This window comes from Nipponia nippon, unplaced genomic scaffold, assembly GCF_047370975.1.
Source record: "Nipponia nippon isolate SJK-2023a ecotype South Korea unplaced genomic scaffold, ASM4737097v1 scaffold_4, whole genome shotgun sequence".
NCBI lineage: Eukaryota > Metazoa > Chordata > Aves > Pelecaniformes > Threskiornithidae > Nipponia > Nipponia nippon.
The window spans coordinates 6,165,234-6,186,708 of NW_028262358.1; the positions used below are offsets into that span (position 1 = coordinate 6,165,234).

The 21,475-nt window shown below is 38.7% G+C and overlaps 1 protein-coding gene across 5 annotated transcripts in view; it reads left to right on the forward strand.

Moving 5' to 3' along the window:
- PLCB4 (phospholipase C beta 4) overlaps window positions 1-21,475 on the forward strand; it is a 208,890-nt gene that overhangs the window by 175,792 nt on the left and 11,623 nt on the right. For all 5 annotated transcript variants that reach the window (XM_087775128.1, XM_087775126.1, XM_087775127.1 and 2 more), the window contains 5 exons: window positions 2,679-2,728; window positions 2,850-2,915; window positions 10,138-10,253; window positions 14,764-14,839; window positions 20,722-20,897. In XM_087775128.1, the coding sequence (XP_087631254.1) occupies window positions 2,679-2,728; window positions 2,850-2,915; window positions 10,138-10,253; window positions 14,764-14,839; window positions 20,722-20,897 (484 nt within the window). The remainder of the gene's footprint in view (window positions 1-2,678; window positions 2,729-2,849; window positions 2,916-10,137; window positions 10,254-14,763; window positions 14,840-20,721; window positions 20,898-21,475) is intronic.

The window sequence follows — 21,475 nt, forward strand, 5'->3', positions numbered from 1 at the left end:
AGAAGTACCCATTACTTAATTATAGTTTTGCAGTTCTATACATTCTTACCCTTTTAGAAGGTAACTTTTTTTGCCGTTGAGAGTGGTCTTTGTCTAATTGCAAATAAATTTTGTATATTACTGAAATGGCTGTATAAAGCCAATACAGCTTTATTTTACTAAGTGACCTCTTTGTATAGCTGTATACCTACTGCAAATAGTAGTAACCTGCATGACTCTGGGAGTAGTTTACTAAAGATCTACTGGAGGAACACCAATAGGAATGACTATTTTCTGGTATACTCCACAGAAACTCTTCTGCTTTTTTACCTCCCTCCACAAATCCCTTGGCAGAGTTGCAGATTTAAGTAATTAAAGGTATTTAGAATTCATTGGATTCTGTAGAGATTTCCCAACAATTCGAAATGCTTTCAATGTGCAGTTTTACTCTGAATAGTGATTATGGAAATGGCATGTTTATTGTAAAAAAACATCCATATTAAATGTGCTCCTTTATAAGTGCATAAGTATTTTTTCCTCACTATTAATCTTTCACTCTACAAAATCATCCTATAGAGTCAAATGGGATTATTTGTTTCTCACATATCATCACAGGTAATGAAGATTAAGTGAGAAAACAAATTTGTACAGCTGAATGAAACACAATAAATATTTCTGTTAATGGGCCACAAGAATTAGAATCTGGTTCACTCTCTTTCATCCACCGTGGCCCAAAGGGATTGATAGGAGTAAAAAGGAGCACCGACTGCTCTTGTTCTTAAACTTAAGCAGACATGGCTGAATACACACATGTGAAAGGATCTCTTGAGAAACAAGACGCCATTTCTCTGGAGTCACTTCTGGCAACAGAACAGGCCATCTCTGGCACCTGAACTCTTTCAAAGTTCTTCCCTGGTGTAAAACCCAGATTATTTTATGCAGTGAGATGTTTTCATATTTCATGTATCATCACAAAGATACACAAGTATTAGTTCTATTGTGCAGTAATTAAGCATGAAATTTGCTGGGATTGCCAACTAATTCCTGGTTGCCATGGAGTCAGACCTGGTGAGCAAAGTAAATGAGCCTGCGTTTTAAAATAAAATCCTGAGGAAGTTTGTTTAGAACAGAGTACGCCTGATGCAGCCCTGGTCTTAAACTGAGATTTCAGTACTTAGCATTCTTGTCTGCAACCATTTTTATCCATGTTCTTGCATGTTAAAATAGAGCTGTTCATTTTTATATCCCATGTAACGATTCTTATTTTGTATTACTTATCTCTATGATCTTTTAAGACCTGAATAATTCTACCATTGTTACGATACACAACTCACTTTGCTATTAGAAATTACGTATCCAGCAAGATACGGTGTCTGGGGAAGGCTTTCAAATGCACAAGAATGTTGGGGGTTTTGTTCTCTGACTTTCAGTAATAGTTAAGTGATTTGTGTTTTTAAAAACTTCAGCCTCTATCTGTGCCTAAGTCTGTTCCAGTCTCATTTACTAGACTAATGTTAATACCACATAATTGAGCAGAATCTTACGCTTCTAAGAAAATAAAAAATTGTGTTCCCTAAGGAGATTGCCTACCTCCCCCCCATTTTTTTTCTTTTACAGCATCTGTATATTTTCCAGTTAAATTCACCTTAAAAGGCAGAAAGTCCTTTTCAGAGCAGGGGGAATCTTATAGTCCACAGACGCTATTTAAGAGCAGTTAACTAAATACGTTTGCGGTGTATTTATGTGCAGACGAATATCTTTGTGTAAAAATGCAGAAAAAAAACCCTACACATTACAACTCTCATGGCATTGTATTGACATTTTTACTAATGATTACATGTAGGATGTGCTTAGTAGTTAAAAAAAATCATAATATGTCACAAAACATTTATTAAACCATAAACATGAAATGAGATTGGGTTTTGTTTGCATTGCAGTTCAGGTGAACAAAATATATTTTCATTCCTCTAAATAGAACTGTTAGTCATGTAGGATAGATTTGGTTGTTGTACTGAATTTTCATTAGAATTTTCACTTACGTTTTTGTATTTCTCCTCCATTTTTAACTCTCCTTTAGTCTTGGAGTGTACTGTTGCTCCTTTTCTCATAGCCTGGTATGAACCAAAATGCAGATTTTACCTCCATTAACATACAGGCTGCAGGTAAATTTTCACGCCTACAATTTTTGTGTTTTAAATTGAGGAGGAGAAGTATATCTAACCTCAGTTAACCCTTTATGCAGTCATGTAGAACTGAAATGAAGAAGCCTCCACCCTAAAACGAGTGGTGCCAGAGTAACCTCCAGCAGCGGACCAAAATTCTGAAGTTTGCGTGGTTCAATTTTAATCTACATAAATGGTTTGCTGTGTTTTCAGAAAAGGAGCTTTGTCAGTTCTTAGATTGCTATGTTTTGACACTTCAGTCCAGAACTGTAAGAGATTAAAATACACTCATTGATTCATTTCTTTTTTCACAAGGCAATTGATTGAGCAGTGCACTTGAAAAGGAAATTAACTGTGTCTTAGCTATATCTTGATGAATAATTTTCTCATTAACCTGCGATTTTTTTTTTATGTGGTGAAAAACATTAATTAATTGCTGACATAAGTGTAGGTTTCTGTGGTAGAACTCAAATTTAAAAGTATGAAATATACTAGTATGTATGAAGTTTTAGATAAACTGTATCAATACCTTCCTAGGTATAGACCTTATTCCTCAAGTGAAGATAGAAGATTTAAAGCAAATGAAGGTAAGTATGGACACAAGCTTTTCAAGATGTTTTCCTAATTATTTGTTTTAAGTAGCCAGGATTTTATCTGGTTAAAGTCAATATGATGACAGAAAAATTGATCCAACTTCTCTTTTTGTAGGCTTATATAAAGCATTTGAAGAAACAGCAGAAAGAGCTGAATGCCTTAAAGAAGAAACATGCAAAGGTATGATCATTAAGAGCTCTCTGAGCAGCACACTGTAATTGAAAAAAGTTGCAGCGTTTACTAGCATACAGAGCTCCAAATTAAATTGTAGGGAAAAACTAAGGAACAGTAGTTGGACCATCAGGAAAGGCATATGTGTTTTAAATGTACTGAAATATGCTCCAGTGAGCAAATTTTCCCTTTAGCAACCCTTTGTATGTCTCCCTGAGTTTTGCTGCACATTTGTTTGACCCACATAAGCATCCAAAGCTCACCTTTTTCAGGTAATGATTTTATCTAGCTCCCTCTTGCATGACATATTGACAGGCAGCTTGGAAAAAAAAGCAGTGATGATGTAAGGGCATGCTGCATCAAAGACAGGCACTGGAGAAACTGCAAAATTGCCAAAGGGAACTGGAATGTGTAACTGAAAAATGGAATGCCCTATTCCTCCTCACTTATATCTATGTTAACCACTTTATAGTCAGCTTTTTGCTTGGTACCGTTGGCAGTGAAGTCCCAAACACATACAACGCTATCACAAACATACCTTACATTAGAAAATCACAGCCAATTTTTTCCTGCCCTTTTTCATTAGAAAATCATTACTCTTGTTACAGAAAGAGGCATAACAAGTGAAGAAAGTATCTTAAGTTCTGAATTTTGACAATACATACAAATCCATTCTGGGCTTTTGGGGCAGTTATTCATTTGCTCTTTTTGATTGCAGATTTCATTGCAGATCTGATGTAATGTAGTTGCTTGGGCATTTTTAATAACAGTCTTTGTGTTTATTTTCATGACTGTTGCTTGTACATGGGACTCTGTCTGTAAAATGAAGTATGAAGAAATTACTTTCAATAATTGGCACTTTTGTGGTGCTCTTAATATTAAAACTTGTGTAAGAAAATTAAATAGTTACATTTCAGACTCCTTACTGACTCTGGGCAGAAAGGAAATGAGTGATTTCTCCATTTTAGTGTTGTGTGCAAAGCCCATGCTCAAGAAAGAGTCTATTATCCACACTTCTGGGCACGGACAGTTCTAGACCTTCATAGGGTTGATCTCTTAGGGGGCTTCTTATTTTTAAACACTACTTTCTCGTTCATTGGACAACATCCAGCAGTTTGCTATAGCAGCTTTTGCAAATGAAAATGGTACCATGGTTACATAGAAAACAGCCATACTCAATGATTTGTGTCCCTGATGTGTGACCCACAGTAGTGTAAGGATATCTTAGCCAAGGCTGCGCTTGCTAATGTTAAAAAATTGATCCGTCTGTTCAGGCTTGCACTTGCTTCCTCTAATCTGAGGAAAAAATTGCCAGCCACAATTTGAAAATGCTGTGCACTCAGAAGGGCTTTCAGCATTAGCTCAAGCACAGCTATTTTAGGTCTGAGCCAGCCTGTGTCCTGCTGGTCTTAAGTACAGAGTGCAAGTCTGTCCTAACAAGAAAGTGCCTCTGTGGAGCATGCCTTGCTAAAGGCTCCAGTAAGGGCAACTTCTTGAAATTGGAGAGGAGAGTCTGAGCTAATATGGCCACACTTTTCTGCTCACAGATGATCTTAGGGAAGTGCTTGGTGTACTCATCGCTGTTCTTAATGCATTTTATCAGCTGGGATGGAGCAGGAGAGCTATGCAGTTAGTTATCCATGATCAGCTTGAGGAAGCCTGTGTATTAAGCAGACTGAACTTAAAAGTTCCAGAAATAGGTTGGCTCTCACTTCGCCACAGACACTCCAGAGATCTGGAGGAAGAAGTGAACAGAAGGGAATTGTTCATGTTGTTTAAGGAAAGAAAAGTCCAATACTTTTCCATCTAAAGTTGGCCTTGGAAAATGTGTTATGGAAAACAAATGCATGCAAGTGTGGAAGAGAGAGCCGGTTGAGAGGAAGGAGCTCTGATTTAGATCCGGTGTAGGAGCTAATCTGGTAGCCCTGGGCAGAACTGGCAGTATACACATACAGAGACACATCACATACTGTGACTTCACTTTATGATGGTGGGTTTATTAATCTGTTTTTTTAAGAGAAGGATGTTTGGGCAGGTGAAGGTACAATCTTCGCTGTTCCTTTTTTCACTTTTGTGTGGGGAAAAATAAGACATCTAGTCTAAGTGGGATACAGATCATTAGATTGGTGGGAAAACCACTGTTCTTAGTATCACCATTACTGGGCAGCCAGTCTGTGGCCGATAAAATTAAATTCGCCCATTCCCTAATGTCAGATTAATGGCTTGCAAAAAAATGCAGAATTTTGGACTTCACAAAGTCTAGACTTTTTCACAAATAGTGAAGAGTTGAGATTTTACTCAGGATTGAGAATCATGTAAAAGATACATATATAAAGCTCTGCAAAGACAGGACAATGCTTTTAAAGAAATCCTGAAGGATTGGGAGGGAATAATAGAGCACATAGAAATTAAAGGCAGGACAAACTGTAGCGAATGCTGAAGAGTGTCAATATTTCACAGCAAGTTAAGTTTCAGAGTCAGTGTGCAAGTGTAGTTTCTCCACGTCAGAAGATCCTGTTCAGTTCTGCAACAGAGCTGTTGCCTCTAGTTTTTGAACCCAGTCCTCTGCTTAGTTTGTGGCCTGGCTATGAAGTAAGAGAGAGCTGAAAGGGGGGAGAGTGAATATTCTCCAGACTGGTTTAGTCTCTGAAAAGGTAAGTCTGCATGAGTATGACTGAGGTAGCATTGTGCTGCTGTTGGGATTGCTAAAGAACAGATTATTGCTCTTGTGAGCAAAGAACATGATCCAAATCTCAGCCTATTTACTTGCATTGTGAACCAGTTTCACCTAACGGCATTCTGAATCTGGAATGAGACAGGTCACCATGAGAAAACGGTGTAGGTTTGCCAGATAGGCAAAGAACGTGGGACATAATTCTTTAAAAAGGGGGGAAAAAGCCAAGGAATGGGATGCTAACACAGATTTCTTTGATGATGCCATGAGAAATACAGTATTTATAGGGGGGGAACATGTTGCAAGGATTATATGTAAATCTTCGTAGCTAACTCCTAGGGCAAACTCTTTGTCATCTGTTGGACAGTGAGCAAAGCTGGTCCTATAGGCTGGGACAGGGAGAGGAAAAAAAGAGTTAGTTTCCCTGTCAAGAAATGAGTGAGCTCTCTCAAGAGTCCTCACATTCACAAAGGGCATTTGGAAAAAATGTTACTTGTAAAGAAATGACTGTCAGCATTATCTTATTGCCTGAGATTATTGAGGTGCCACAAGAATCAGTGGGATCCGAGAAGCTGGTACGAGAAAGGCCAGGCCCCTGGGATTCTGTCTGCGTGACAGATTTCATCACGATCATGTTCTGTCACTTCACAGTAGATTAGCAGCTGCTGCAAGGAGTTTGAAACTGTTGGCCCATGTATGGTTTCTGTTCTTTTACATCATCTATAGTACTGCTGTTATTTAAGGGACAGTAAGGCAGCAGCGGCAAGATCTTCAGAAGTACGGAAAGCAACAAAAATATTCTATCCTTCATGGGTCTGTTTAAAATCCAGGCGTGTGAAACGCACCTTTTTGACACCAGTAGATAGGGTTGCCAACAAGCAAAACAGAATGCTTTTGTAGTGGTACTTATTTTGCAAGCTGTCAGCCTCTGGCGCTGTAGTATTCCTGTTGTTTGACTTTCGAAAAACAGTGGCAGATTAATGTAATGATCACCATTTTAAAAGATTCCATGTTAGGAATAACTTTCTCTTGAATCTCAGGTCTGGTAACCTGTGCTTTTGGTGATTTTAAAATAATACGTCCAGCTGCTTCTGCATGTTGCAGAAATGTTTTTCATAAAAACACCTACACTGGGCAGCTTTTGAAATAAAGGATTTCCTGCCTACATTCCCCAAAGTAACTTTTATCTCTCAGTATGAATATTACTGTGCAACTGCAGAATGGCTGATGGGTCTGAACGATGTCCATTGGTTTATATCTTTTTTATCAAGTTAGATCTTGAGTACTGTTTAGGTAAATGATCTGGGGTGGCATCACAGGTAGATGGGCTATAAAGGCAAGGAGATGTGCGTACGTAAGAGTCTCAGTCGCTGATTTCATCTGTTGGCAGCCTGCATCTATGGGCCCCTACTGAATGTTAATATTTTGCAGGGATGTCACGTAGTTTTTGTGCTTCTTGGGTTAGACAGAAGAGGAAGGATAGCGAGGGATTATCTTGATATATTCTCTAAAAGTCAAGAGCACAACAGATGATTGTGGTACCCCGTTCTAGCAGTTTCAGACAAGAAAGTAATAGTCACAAGTGCCCCATTAAGGAATTTAATATGACCATAGACAGTATCCAGAATTGCATAATTACCACCCAAAAATATAAATCCCACAATTCATCTCCTGCACATTTATATTGACATTGAATATATGTACTGTTTGAAATAAAGCCTACTAAAAAAAAAACCATAAAAAAGATCTCCATTTCACTGTGCAAAAGCAACAGTGCAAAAGACTATGGGACTCTAATAAAGTTCTGCAAAATGGATTGTTGATTTGGAAATGATAGTTTCTTTTTCTTTATTTCCTCATTTTTGTGTTCTGTTATGAGAATCCTCCAGACTTCAGTTTTCCGTTGTACACAGGAGTATTTGTGTTGCTTTAGGGAGATATCAGGCAGGAATAACAGTTTGTATCATAGGAACTTACTTCTCTTCAATAGACTGAATTGTGATTTCTGCCCCCCTTGCCCCCCCACTGCAGTGAAACTATATACTTTTTTCCCATGGATAGTCTTGCTGTGATTTGAGTCTTTTTATATCAGTTAGGTGACCTTGCAGAACCCTGGCTGAACTGTGGCTTCAGTTTGTAATATAGCCATGAAATGTAATTTGTATATATATTTATGTAAAAGGCATGTGAATTCAAACTGCAAATTCAGTGGACTTGAGGAAATCATGAGAGACCTAGCTGAGGAGCCTTTTATCTGCAAACATATTCTGAATGAATCTAGAACACATTACCACCTGAAACTTTGTTTGCATCTGAAAAGAAAACATACTCATGGGTGTTTTAAGATGCTACAAAACCACTCGTATTTCTTAGAATCTTGACAGAAGTTCGGGACGCAGCATCTAGCTGTGACGAATTTTCCTTTGAGCATAGACAGAAAATCAAACTCACATCAGCTAACCCATTTTAAATAGTGTTCCAGGGGTTGAAGGTCATATAATTCAAGGGAATTGACTCCTACTACTCTTTGTGCCTTGCATGTGGAGGTTGTTAGTAGCCCATCTTCCTCTTCCAGCTCTGTTTATATTGTCCACAAACAAATGCATGTTCCATGAACTGGATGGGAAGGAGAGCCAGGGAAGGAAATAAGGGGGATCTGGTCCACAATATATCTGTTTCATATACAAGAGAGAGTTGTGTATGACCAGTAAGTAGCAGCAGAGGGGAGCCTGCAAAAGATTACAGTGGGTTTGTGCTAAAGAGAGAAGGCTTAAATCATGGTTGTCCTGAGGGAAAAGCAGGGATTCTAGCTCTATGTGATGTGCCCTCCCAGATTACGGAGGAGTGTCACATGACTGGGCAGATGTCTCATGCTTTGCAATGGTTGCGCTTAGTCTTCTGTAGCAAGAATTGTGTTGTTCTGTTCATCTAGGGGAGAGTGGGTAGTTTCAGAGATGCTCTCAGTCACTTCGCCTGTGGCTGGCTGGTGCTGTCAAGCTTCTGTTGTTCTTTTCACTGTCCGTATTTTTTTCCTACCTGGTTAGTCAGTGTAAATACTCCCTGGTGAAGCTAGCATGTTTTAACATTGATGGAGTCTATTTGTTTCCCTTTAAATCCTCTGTAGAACAGAAAATTCAGTTCCCCACTCTAAGTACAAAATTCGGAATCTGTACATGTTCCCCAGGGAAGTGCTTGGCAGATGTTGGAGTGCTCGGATACAGCCCAGGGCTAGATTTTAAAAGCATCACAACATTTGTATTAATGTTTTAGTAAAAGTGAAGGTAAAAGTCTTTAATTAGTATTTTTAGAGGAAGAAACAGTGATAAGGCAAACACAGGTGTATAGAAAATAATAACAAAGAGCAGTAGAATAGCGAGGGTAGAATAAATGCAAAATGAGCTATAAAACAAAATAGAGATAAAGTCCCGGAAGAGGCCATATGAATTAATGCAAGGCTTTTTGTCACGACTTGATAAAATGTGGAGCAATCGGGTATTAATAAAACAACACAAATGAACAAACAACAGTTTTTCCTATTGTAATGTAAATTCAGTATTTAGTGGTAGTTAAATATTTGCATCATTATGAGCAGCTGTTCTGATAAAGGAGAATATGAAGTCAAGTGCAATAATGAAGTCTACATGTAAGCACTAAGTGAAGTGTGCTGGTCCTGGTACAGTCTTGTAATGGGAAGGAACTGTCTGTATGCTAGACCCAAGTGTGTAACACACATTAGTGATTCATCTTTTCATCATAGGAACAGTTTTTTCCTCCCCTTCCATAGATAACCTCCTCTGCCACTTCATCAATGCAAGTCACATAACTATAGTAGTGACAGCAGGTTGGCATTGATGTGTAATACTCTACAGGTAGCCCTATATGTCCAGTTTATCCACATGTGCTGTATTGTTTGGGGGTGAAAAAACAGGGAGCAGCAGTTATTTGCAGCCTTCATGTGTAGTTGAAAGTCATATTGCACAGCTTACTATCGCTTGCAAAGGGAGATGCTCTGCAGCAAGGTGGAATTTCTTAATAAGGTTGCTGCTGTTATTAGGGGTCACGGGCCAGATCTTCAGAATGTCAGTTGTTAATGACTTGATTTTTAGCTAATGTTTGGACTTGGAGCTATTTGATTTGCAGTGGCGAAGGAGCTAGCACTGTATTCAGTGTGAGATACGTAGAGGAAGGGGGGACTGGGCTGAGTTTTGTTCTCTGCATTAAGTAACTTTGAATGATATGATCTGAGCTTGTAAATCTGTTTTTTTTTTACATTGCACTTAAGCAGACATTTATTCAAAAAGATTGTTTTTTCCCATCATTCTTTTGGTTTAAGGTATACCATATTTTTAAGGTCCACTACAGATTTTCATTTTTCAAACAAAGAAGAAATGTTTTAGCGCTTGTGGTGGAATATCTGGAACCTTTAATACCAGATGGCTAAACCAGATTAAATTCCAGTGTCAAAGTTATTTGTTCGTACACTGATATTTTTACACTGTAAGAAAACTAAACATAAAGAATCCAGCAACCTAATTGTAAGGTCCTACTGTTTTCCAGGAGCACAGCGCTATGCAGAAGTTGCACTGCACACAAATTGACAAAGTAGTGGCACAATATGATAAAGAAAAGGTATCATACGAGAAAATGTTAGAGAAGGCAATCAAGAAGAAGGGGTAAGATATTATTTTAAAATATTTTTTTTGGACTTAAAATAGATTTTATGCTTTTGTGGTCTGGAATAAAACATTCCTAAAAAGGTCATTCAGATGAATTGCAGCTTGAACCAGCATCCTGCCCCAACTGAGTATAAGCTGCTTGAAGGCTCTAGCAGTGGGCCATAAGTGTTGTACTCACTTTGCCTTTCTGTAGTCTTCTACTATCAGAGTTTTAAAAGTAAAAGCAAAGGAGTTGCCTCAAATTTTTATTTCTGTGGTCTGATTTGGTCTCACTGCATTCCCCAGAGAATGCCACTGTTGTATTCAGCAAGTGCAGACTAAGGTCCTCAAGAGCTCTAATGACTGGAAAGTAGCAATGATTTGATTTTGGGAAAAAAACTGGCTTCTAAATCCTGAATGTTTTAGAATAGTAGAGTTTTGCTGTGCTGTCAAGTTGAAGTTTCTTTTTAACAAAAAAACCTTAAGATCCTCAGCTGGGAGAAATCAGTATTACTCCTTTGACGTACATGAAGCTGTTTTGCTTTGCACTAGCTGATGGCCTGGGACATTATCTGTGTGTATCTCTTAATTGTCCCAGAAAAGTTCCTGGAAGATACTGGTGACTTTAACAAAATGTCCCTCTTACAGTCCCATTTGGAATTATGTAGCAGGACCTGCTGTTGCCTTGCTGCAATCACGTAGTCTGGCAGCAGTTTCTCCTCTCCACCTTTCACCCTATGACTGGCGTTTCGTTGAGACAGCAGTTTACACTATAATACTGTGACCTAAAGCAGGAATTACTGTATTTAGTTCTATATCAAGCTATGCTAATAGTTAGCCTTAATTTCATATTGTTGTCATCTGGCAACAACAACTGGCAACCAACTCACTCACTGAATACTGAATATAGATGCCTTTTTGGCATTGGATTCTTCTACAAATACTTTTTGTTTTATAAATTATTTGGAATGGCAGTGGTTTTTGAATGTGCATGTTATAAACTTGCAATGGAACAGAAATAATAGAACTGTCAGAAGTAAACAAGGTAAAGAGAATTCTCCTCACTGAATTATTAAAAGCTCACAAATTTTAAAAAGCTCATGTTGTTTTTTTTTTGTCCAAGAAAGGCGAACTGTAAGCACCCAAATATTTCTAATCCAAGTAGTTCCTTCCAGAAAATTACTACTACTCCAAAGAGAGACGAACAACTACAGGACTAATTAAATTAATGTAGCTTTGATTCAGTTTCTATTGAATATAACACAGCAGAAGGTTATTGATATAGCTGGATTTATAATTACAGTCAGGGTATTTACTACAGTGGCAGTGAACTAAGCCCTGGACGTTGTGCCATAATTATCATGGGGGGAGAAAGGCTTCTCCATGCTCTGGTATTTAAGAATCTCATATCAGAAGTCATGAATCAGTATTCCTGTTGGCCTGAGAAGAAGCCCGTGCCTCTGCCTGTCTAGGCAAAACAGCAAATGAAGGTGTGTCAGAAAGTTAAAGGTGATAATGGCTGTCTCTGTGCAGTAAATAGTGGAAAGCGCTGGGTAACAACGCTTTCCAGAGTAACCCCAAATGGGACAAGTATAAAAGTAGTTGATAATTTGATTCCCAGTTTGAGATCACTTCATTGGCTATTTGCAGTGTCTTTGCTTAGTTTTACAATACCTCTCTCATGGATGCCAAAGCCTTTATGATAGTTTTAAATTATCATTAAAAGTTAAAAAAAGTTGGAAATGACCACTCCAGAAGCAGATCAAATACACAGCCAAATTCTGTTCCTTGCCATGACTCCATACTTTCCATGGCCTCCAGAGTTCTCAGTCATCTGATGGCTCTTCAGTGTTACAATACCTATTGGTATCTAATTAACAGCCAAGTCGAATCCAGTATCAGCACAAACTTTCTGTGAAAACACTTTTTAATTCTGTCTCAGCGTGTTTTAAGGGCTTCCTTCAGGGTCATTGTGTATGCAGCCCTGAAAGCTCATTCAGCAAGGTGCTTATGCATACACTTCTCTTCACCCTAACTGTGTGGCATATTTAAGGACATGCTTAAAAGCGAACACATTGGTTGAGACTTAAAGACTGTTGAACTGAAATGATCTGATGAATAAGGGGTCCTGGGTTCAGTGAGTAAAGGACATGCTCCATTTCCTTGGCTATCATTTTGGAACTCCTACAAGCAATAAAAGTTGTAAAAGAACATGTAAAATGTGTTTTCAAGGCATTCATACTGAAATTGTCAGATACTTCCTGAAAAAAAGGCTTTTTGGTAGGTGTATAGATGATGTCCTCTTCTGATTTTGTTGCGCAGTTTTTTGTGGTCCACTTCTGCCACATGGTGTGACAAATGTCAACTGCATATTGTTCAGCAAAGTAGAATTTTTTAATCACGTGCTCATTCACTGACAGATGGACAGGATTTTGCTCCCTGTGCTATTTCTGTTGTACACTTCAAATGCTTACAAATCTCAGAGAGACTTATGGGGATATGTATGCTCGTGTTCCCACTCTGAAATGGAGTAGAGGGCACATAAAGGTCCTTCTGATTTATTGGGACTGTCCAGAAATTGAAGTGTATGTGTGTATGTGAGCACGGACATGTGACATTGGGTTGGGCTGTCCCTGGGTATTTGTTCCCAGCTGTGACTCAATGGTTTAGCCATGGACTATGCCACTGCAGTTGGGGGCGATTCTCATTATGTCCAGCCTGGCTGGAAGTTGCCTTGAGATATAATAAAAGCTGCTATTCCAGAGAAGGGATCAGCTGGTGGTTTTGACGTCTGGGATTCTGAAGAGTCCAGTGATGGAACTAATTAGGCTAATTTGGGATAAAATATGTTTGATTTACCTAAGAAGTAGTCTCTTTCATAGTGTGTGACACATCATATATGAATTATAGTCAGACTGTGACCGCAGCTACCCACACGCGTAATCAGAGACACCTTCTTTCCAGCTGGTTTTTTTTTTTCAGGCAGAGGTAACAGTGGTCAGAACCTGTCTCTATGTCTTACTTCTAAAGTGTCAAATGAGTGTTAGAAATCTCTACAAAAATTTCCTTGCTGTGACTAGAAAATAAATGACTAGTCCTTCTGGTGGCCCTTGGGAACACAAGGCACATCACACTACTATTTTCAATAAGGGCTTTCCTGGTACTGTTTGATGATAAAATTTTCTGCTAATTTCCATAAGTTTAGCAGTACTTTGATATTAAAATAGGATTTAAACTTGTTAAGAGTTTCATAAGTCTCCTTTTCTAGAGCAAACATGGATTAATGTTACTGCAGTCAAGCAATAACCATTCTTATTAGTGCCAGCTTCAGATGATAAATGAATGTGGCTCCATCCACTCAGTGGAGTTACACCATTTTATATCAGTGGATGATCCGACACAGCAATATTACAGTGATGTTAAAATAGACTCCTCTCAATATATTTTATTATTCCAGACAAAAAAACAGAGACTTCCAATGTGTAAATTTGTATTCTGTTGTAAAAACCCTTCGCTGCAAAAAAGGGAACAAGAAGATTGGTAAAGATGGAGCTTGTCAGCCTTCAAAAATTTATTGACTTTGGTGAGACAGTAATTGAAATTCCTGTTGTAGCTGCAATGGAATAGTTTTTCTGTACATCTGTCCCACCCAGTGCACGGCCCAAGTAACTGGGCTTAGGGAAGGAAATCCTGTGGGTGAGAGGTAGAAGTCATCCATCTCCTAACCCACAGGCACATCAGGGGAGCTTCAGCATGGGCCCTCTGCAGGCATTTTACCAGCCTGTTCCTTTGAATCGTGCACTCCTCCTGCATTCAACAAGCTTTGCCACTTGCATTCAACCCCATTAACTTTACCCAAACACAAAGGCCGTGCTGTATTCAGCTTATTGCAGGAGTGGGGGCTGTCTTCAACATTTGCCGCTTTCCAAGTCATAGAAGGTATTTAATGGCTTGCGTTCATCCACATGGGCTGGTGTGGTCTGCAAGGGTAATGAGGCCCCATTCTTTGCAACCCATTCACTTCTGTTTTCTCACAGAGGGGCACTTACACTTTCAATAGGCGTTCAAATTTAGTATGCCCAAATTGCCCTGTGAGGTAGTTATTCAAATGACTTCTTTGTCTCTGCCTCAAACTAAAAGAAAAGTAGCAAAAATTACTTTTAAAACAGAGGATAAAATCAGGGCAAAGCAATGAATATGCTTGTAAGTTTTCAGGCAGAAACTGGTTTCTCTTGGCAAGGTATTTTAAGCCTGGAAAAGGAACTAAGTACCATAAATGGAGATGCTTGACATATCCTCCGCAACAGAATAATTGCTGGGCCAATCTAGAATTAATTGTGTGGTGTTTGAATTGAATGATCATTAATCCAACAATATTTTGTAAGTTGTGAATAAATTGCCAGAAGAAATAATTTCATTCCAGTACGCTGCAGCACTTCAACTTTGATTAACATTTTAATTAGTAAGAGCTGACTGAATGGGAAGATGTTTAACTTGTGGCACACATTTGCAATTTTCCTTTTTTTAGAGGAAGTAATTGTCTTGAATTGAAGAAAGAAACGGAAACTAAAATTCAGACACTAACATCAGATCACAAATCTAAGGTAAGCAAACGGCAAGTTTTAGCACTTGCAACATCTGAAAGAGAGAGTTTGAGACCCAAGTGGCAGTTACTTTTGTTGGAAGCATATGAATGATTTTCAGCAATAATAACATGTTGAAAAGAATGGGAGTAATTGGGTGTCTAAAAGCGTTTCTTAAAAAAAAAAAAAATTAAAAAGCAACGTCAATTTCCTGCCCTTTTAAAATTATTGAAGAAAGTGCCATATTCATGCCTCATAAAGCTGAACGGGTCATTTGTGTCAGTTCTAGCTAAACAAAGAGACAAATATATTCTGTATGAAATCTGGATGCTAAATACTCTCCCAAATATATACATAAAGAAGTTTCTTTTTCATTTTCCCTCACTGTCACCATGGACAGCGCTTGCTAGTCTGCTGCTTAGGGAAGGAGGAGTCCAAGTTGCTCTTGAACCAAGTGCCTTCTTATTTTTCTTTTTTTTTTTTTCCTCCATTGCTTAGTTGAATTGTTTTCTCCAAGGTGCTGAGAAGAAAAGTGCTCTGAGACTCAACCTCCGTTCATTTGAAAAAGCTATTCTCAAGCTGTGATTCATGGCTCACGTTGAGTTGCTTAGAGCAGCTTCCTCTATACTTCTCTACCACTGCTATGCTCACTGACTTCATATTTCCTTTGAGAGTTTTATCTACCACCTGTTGACATGCTTTCAAGTTTCTGAAAGGTATCCAAACTAGAGGGTGGCAGGTACACTAGAAGACACATTCATGTACAAAATGATCTGGAGGGAGAAAGGTACAGGAGACTGACCACAGTACAGGAGAGTTACTGTAAAAGCTGAAACCTGTGAAAAGAATCAGACAAGTATGGAAAATACAAAGAAAAGCAGCCACATCTTTGAGACTAGAATAAGGTCATTTCTATCTTTTCTTCTCCTAGTTTTATTCTTTGGTATTATTATTTCATGTGGAGAAGATCCTGGTTTTCTAAACAAGGTTTCCTTCTTGTTGCTGCCTGCTCAAAGACGTAGGAAAATCCCCGGGAATAAAACCTAGTGTACTGTCTTATCTCCCTATCTCCTTCTCCTATGAAAAGTCCAGAACTGTTTCCTTAAATAAAAGCAAATTTGTTGACAACTTAAAAAAAAAAAAAAAAAAAAAAGATAATTCATTCATTTCCTAGTGAACTAAACTCTCTGATGAGCACTAGCTCCCTGGCATCCAGACATAAGCTCCAAAATTCATTTGAAGTTATATTGTGTAGAAAATTCTTTGCTGTGATCTCTGCTTCTCACCTGTGTCATTCACAGTCTGGAGCTGAGGTGTGATTTGTACACAAGGGACATCCAAGTGTTCGTTAACCTTCCAAATCCAGTAAACGTGACTCATGTTTTCCCTTTCCGCAAATGCATGCAGTTTCTGAGCTCTGTTCCTTTTAAAATCCTGCTTTCAAACTGGTTCCCTTGAATTTAATCTGTACCTGGAAAATAGATTGATTTTTGTCCACTCCCATGTCAGGTTTTAGGATGACATTTTCAAAGGAGACTTAAATGTAAGCTCCTTTGAAATGCCAAGCCTCTGTGTGTTGGATAATTCCTGAAGAACTCCTCTGCAAGACAGCTACCTCTGTGGTTTTCTCTAGGTCAGTGATTTTCAATATCTTGCTCACTGTGGTTCCATCAAAATTGTCCAGATTATGTGCCGATTTTAGTATTCTCACAGACTTCTTTTGTTTCAATTGCCGTGTGTGGGCCCTTGAATTATTCCTGGAGATCATTCAAAGGTTTGCAAGCAACAGATTGGAAAACAGTGCTTAACACCACAGGGAAATTAACTTTTCTCCTAGATGAAGATAGGTGCAATTAAATTAGATTAAATTCTGAGATGCTGAATGCATTACACTGATATAGTGCGAGTTTGATTAATTAACAGTTGTTCAGCATTTCTCAGCATTTGGCCCACTAATTCTGATATCAGATTGTACCATAATTCAGCTTTAATTACAGCTCGTGTCCTCCAGTGCAGCTCTGTGTCACAATGTGCACGTACACTTCTGGCACCAAAGAGACCTTTTCATCTACAAAAGTCTTCCTGTCGTGAGGAAACATCCAGCCCAAGTTTGGCACAAAATATTTAAATTAGATCTGAATGTCCCAATGTGTACTTCACACACAATTAACCTAGCAGATGCAAATTACTCCCCCGCATTAGAAAAGTAGGTCCCAATATCAAGCAGGCAGAGGATGAAAAGAAAAAAAGGAAAGATTTCTTCAAAGATTATTCCTGCTTGAACTTAGTGACTAAACAAACATCTTCCATATATGCTGTGTAAAAGAAAGTTCCTTATCAAGATTTTAATTAGTCTCTTAGGCCCAGTGTAGGAACAGATGAAAGGACAGGATTGCAAACACAGTCTGTAGAACAGGAAAGAGAGAAGTTAGCTAATGGTTATTTTTCTTATCCTTTTGGACAAGCAACACTTCCTTAATAGTGGAAAGTAGGACAAGAGCATAGCCCAGTGCAAATGAAATAGTAATTTTAACTATGATGCTAATAAATTGGAGAAAAGCAGGGATGTACACTGAATTTACTACATCTGAACTTTGAAGTGTATCACAGATCTGCAGCAAAATTGGATTTCAGATGATTTAATGGTCTTGAGTTCTAAGGTCGTCTGCATCTGAGCCAAATTGGGTATTTCAAGTCTTGTAACTGGTGTTTGGCAAATCCCTTACATCCCTTCTCATCAGGTTATATCTTGCTCTGCCTGAAATGAGACTTCCAGCTTGCAGGATATTTTAGAAAAGAAATCTCCCCTTTCTCTCCCACTCCCAGAAAAAAAACTTGTTTTACAAGGAGCTGTACCTGCTTCTTAGACTGCGTGCTGATTTTCAAATCAGTAGCACATCTGTCCATGAACACAGGCAGGTTTTTTTATGATTCTTACTTCCTATCTTCTCAGATTAAAGTGCTGCCATGCTTAAGTCTCCTTGCAGGTTTCTTCTTTGGGAGTTGGAATTGATGATCCTTCCAACTCAAGATATTCTATGATTCTTTGGTATCAGTGTACCTGAGATATAGGATTCCTGCCCTTGTGTTCCTCTGTAGTGTGTAACATTAACCATTTAAAAACAATGATCACGTTATTCATTTGCCACGGGCCCTTGAGTCTTTGTTTCTCTGCATTTGTTTGGGCTTTGTAAACGCTCTTTGCAGTTAAGTCACAAAATACTTGCTTTCACCATGGCTTCCGCTATTTATACACTTATTCGTTTCACTAGTTTATTAAGTCACGATTCTTTTTTTATGCAAAGATTGTTTTGCATTTCCTCTACAGCATAAGGAGGCTTTAAATAAAAGCAAACTCTTTTTTGTTTACTGGAATGCCTGCCTGTCCTTTTAGGGCAATGTAAAACACTCTTACTGTAACTGGGGAATATGGTAATATCCCCTGCACTTTCTAATACTTCAGATTAGTCTGAAACCCAGTCCTAAATGGCAGACTGTATGGAAGAGTGGCACAGCAGCAAGTGGTGGAGGAGAATACCTGGCCAGCTCTGTCACAGTTCCCACTACTATTTTATTGATGTTTGAAAAGGGCAGAGCCCACCATTCTCTGCAGGAAGGCAATTTGAATCACATATCTGTGTAAGGAACCATGTGTTGGCTCCTGTGCCGAGATGTGTGCCACACAGGTGTGGTTTGCTGCTGGCTCTGCCTGCTTCCTGGGTCACATAATAGCACTTGTCTTTTTTAAATATTAATGCTTTCTATCGTTATGACCATAGAAGTTTTCTGAGTACATGGTCCCTCTTCTGCTATGGTCCCAATGACACACAGTTACTCAGGATTTTGGATCTACCTGTACTTTTTTCCTCCAAATTGTGGGTGGAGCTGACTCCATCTGGAAACTCTGCATTGAAAATAAATAAATAAGGAATGGGTTTTCCTGAGAACTTCAGCCATGACTTACTTCTAGCTCCCCTGAGGTCCACTCTAGGTCTCCCTGGGGGTTGATAAACCAAGTGAGGTCACTACTGAAAGGAGATGCATGCAACCTAACTGAAGTGTCTAGTTGCTTGAGGCCCTGTGGATATGAGAGAGGCATCTCCAGGCAGTGTTTAGGTGTGATAAATCCTGCCTTGAAACTGCTCACCTTGTCGCATCAACAATACAAGGAGCTTGGACTAAACTTGGTCCTCACTTAAGTGCTTTAGGTGGATGCCAGAGGTGAGCTGGAGTGTCTGCCCCTTGACCCCTTTCAGAAACTCCATCTGAAAAGTTAGTGTCTTTTCCTTACCAACATCCAAGCATTGATTTTGACCTATTTTAAAACTGAACCCTCATGTTTTTCTGGCTCTGAAGGCAGTACTGCCTTATGAACGTTTTATTAAAGATACTACTCCCACTAACTGCTCCACATCCTTCAGTGTATTTATCACTTTGTAGTTGATGAGCTCTGGCTTAGTAGTACACTTACCCACATGCACAAAAATAAGCATGGCTTATTTTGCTGGAGGTACACTCACTCTTAAACACCCTGATGAATTAGGCCTATATTAGCCATACCAATCTCCTGCCTCAAAATGCTTTTGTTTTTTTTCTGACAGCTACAGAAAACTCCAGGTAGCTCTCTATCAGCTGCTTCTGCCTCCAATCCTATCTGTTTTGATATGGGACCACTATTTAACGATAGTTAAATGCAAGTCTGGCTTTCAGGTAGTGGTAGTCACCCTGATCTATTACAAAATTACTCAGTTTTTTTTTTTTCATTAGGAGTCTAGCTTTATTACACAACACGAGCTTTGTGTAGGAGGGCCTTCAGAGGAGCCTCTCCAGTACAGAACGGAGACTGGACTTATTAGGGTCCCCTCTTCTTTCACCATCATCAGTGTGTGCAGGAGAGTCTGTTCTGCATTATGCAGAGCTCACAGGTGGACCCACACCTAAAATACTGGCATCGGTCTCTCACTTTCTGAGCAATATTGTGTCAATTTTTGATTTGAAGGATAAGGCTTAGCTTTCATAGAAGGTGACCCAGGTGCTATTAGTTACCATAGTAGCAGCTGAAATGGCTACCTGAAAATAGGTTTATTGTGAGGCATATTTTGTGTACCATTTATGGAAAAGTAGGATAGCTTGTCAAAATACCCAAAGATAATTATTAAAGGATAATAAAATATATCTTTCTATTAGCTTCTGTTCTAAATCATTGAGTGCAATATATTCTTATAACAGCAACTCTGGTGATTTAGACTTCTTCATGTTATCTCTTGGGAACTTTCCAAAACTTTAATCTCATTATTCTTGTGAGTCTTGGGAGATAAGCAAGAGAAGAATACTTGTCAGATTCCCTGCTGACTTAATGAATATAAAACAAAGATACGTAGCCCATCTTCAGATTCAGGTTGTATTAAATACAGGATTTCTCTGTAAACTGACTGTGTTTGTAAAAGTGTCTCCACAAAATCAAAGACTGTATTTAAGCCCTCGGAGAAATCCCACTCGCTAGGTTTTTTCCATTGTTAATTTCAATACTTTTAATATATATTTTTTTCTTGGCAACCAAAAATGTGAAACCATTTTATTATGAATTCAGTGTTAGAGAAGGTTTTAATAATAACAGTAGTACAGTCAAGAGCATAAACGCAGCCAATTTATTCAGGGCAATTTAGATAATGGAGTCCTAATAGTAGGGGTTGTTTTACATGTGTTTTTGTAATACACTGTAGCATCCTCAGTGGCTTTGTTCCTCTGTGAAGCAACTTCATTTGTGTAACTTCATTTTTCCCAATTTAGCTGCGTTCTTTATCTTTTTTATGATTGTCTTTACATCATCTTTAGCAGCAGTAATAGTTGATCCCCTAGCCTAGCTGAGAACCTCTAGCAAAGCTGCTGTTACTTCCCTACAGGTCAAAGAGATTGTGGCACAGCACACTAAAGAGTGGTCTGAGATGATCAATACGCACAGTGCCGAAGAGCAAGAAATCCGTGATTTACACTTGAACCAACAGTGTGAACTACTGAAGAAACTGCTGATTAACGCTCATGAACAACAAACCCAGCAGCTAAAATTTTCACATGACAGGTGAGCAGCAGTGTTACCTGATAATAAGGGTTGGTTTATGTCTGCTTTGTATACTGTTTTAGTTTCTTGTGTTGATCGCTCCTGCACTTCTGTCAAAGATACTGGGCTGTATGCATGGTAGAAGTAAAAGAAGTGATTGTGCAAGATTTAGACAGATGCAGGAATGGGCTTCTTAGCTGGTTTAGATTACCTGAACTTCATTAAATGCAGTGGATGCGATAAGTGGTGGTAGTTTGCATCAACTGCGGATGCTTTACCCAGGAACTTTAATTCCGAGGCTGGAAACTGAGAAGTATCAAATATGGAGGTATCCTTTGGAGCTGCTAGCAGTTGCAGACGCATGTGTTTATAGCATTGGTGATTATAAGAAAGGTCCATGAAAAGTAAGATCATAAAAACAACAGGTAGCAGGATAAGCTACATTAGACTGACGTATTCATACAGTATGTCATGATCACTGGGAATACTGAAGATATTACATGACACTATTCTCTTGTTGCTTTTGTAATTAACTATCCTGCCCATTTGAAATTAAATAAAAGTAAATACACATCGTATCCACAGTGTTAAAAATGGCG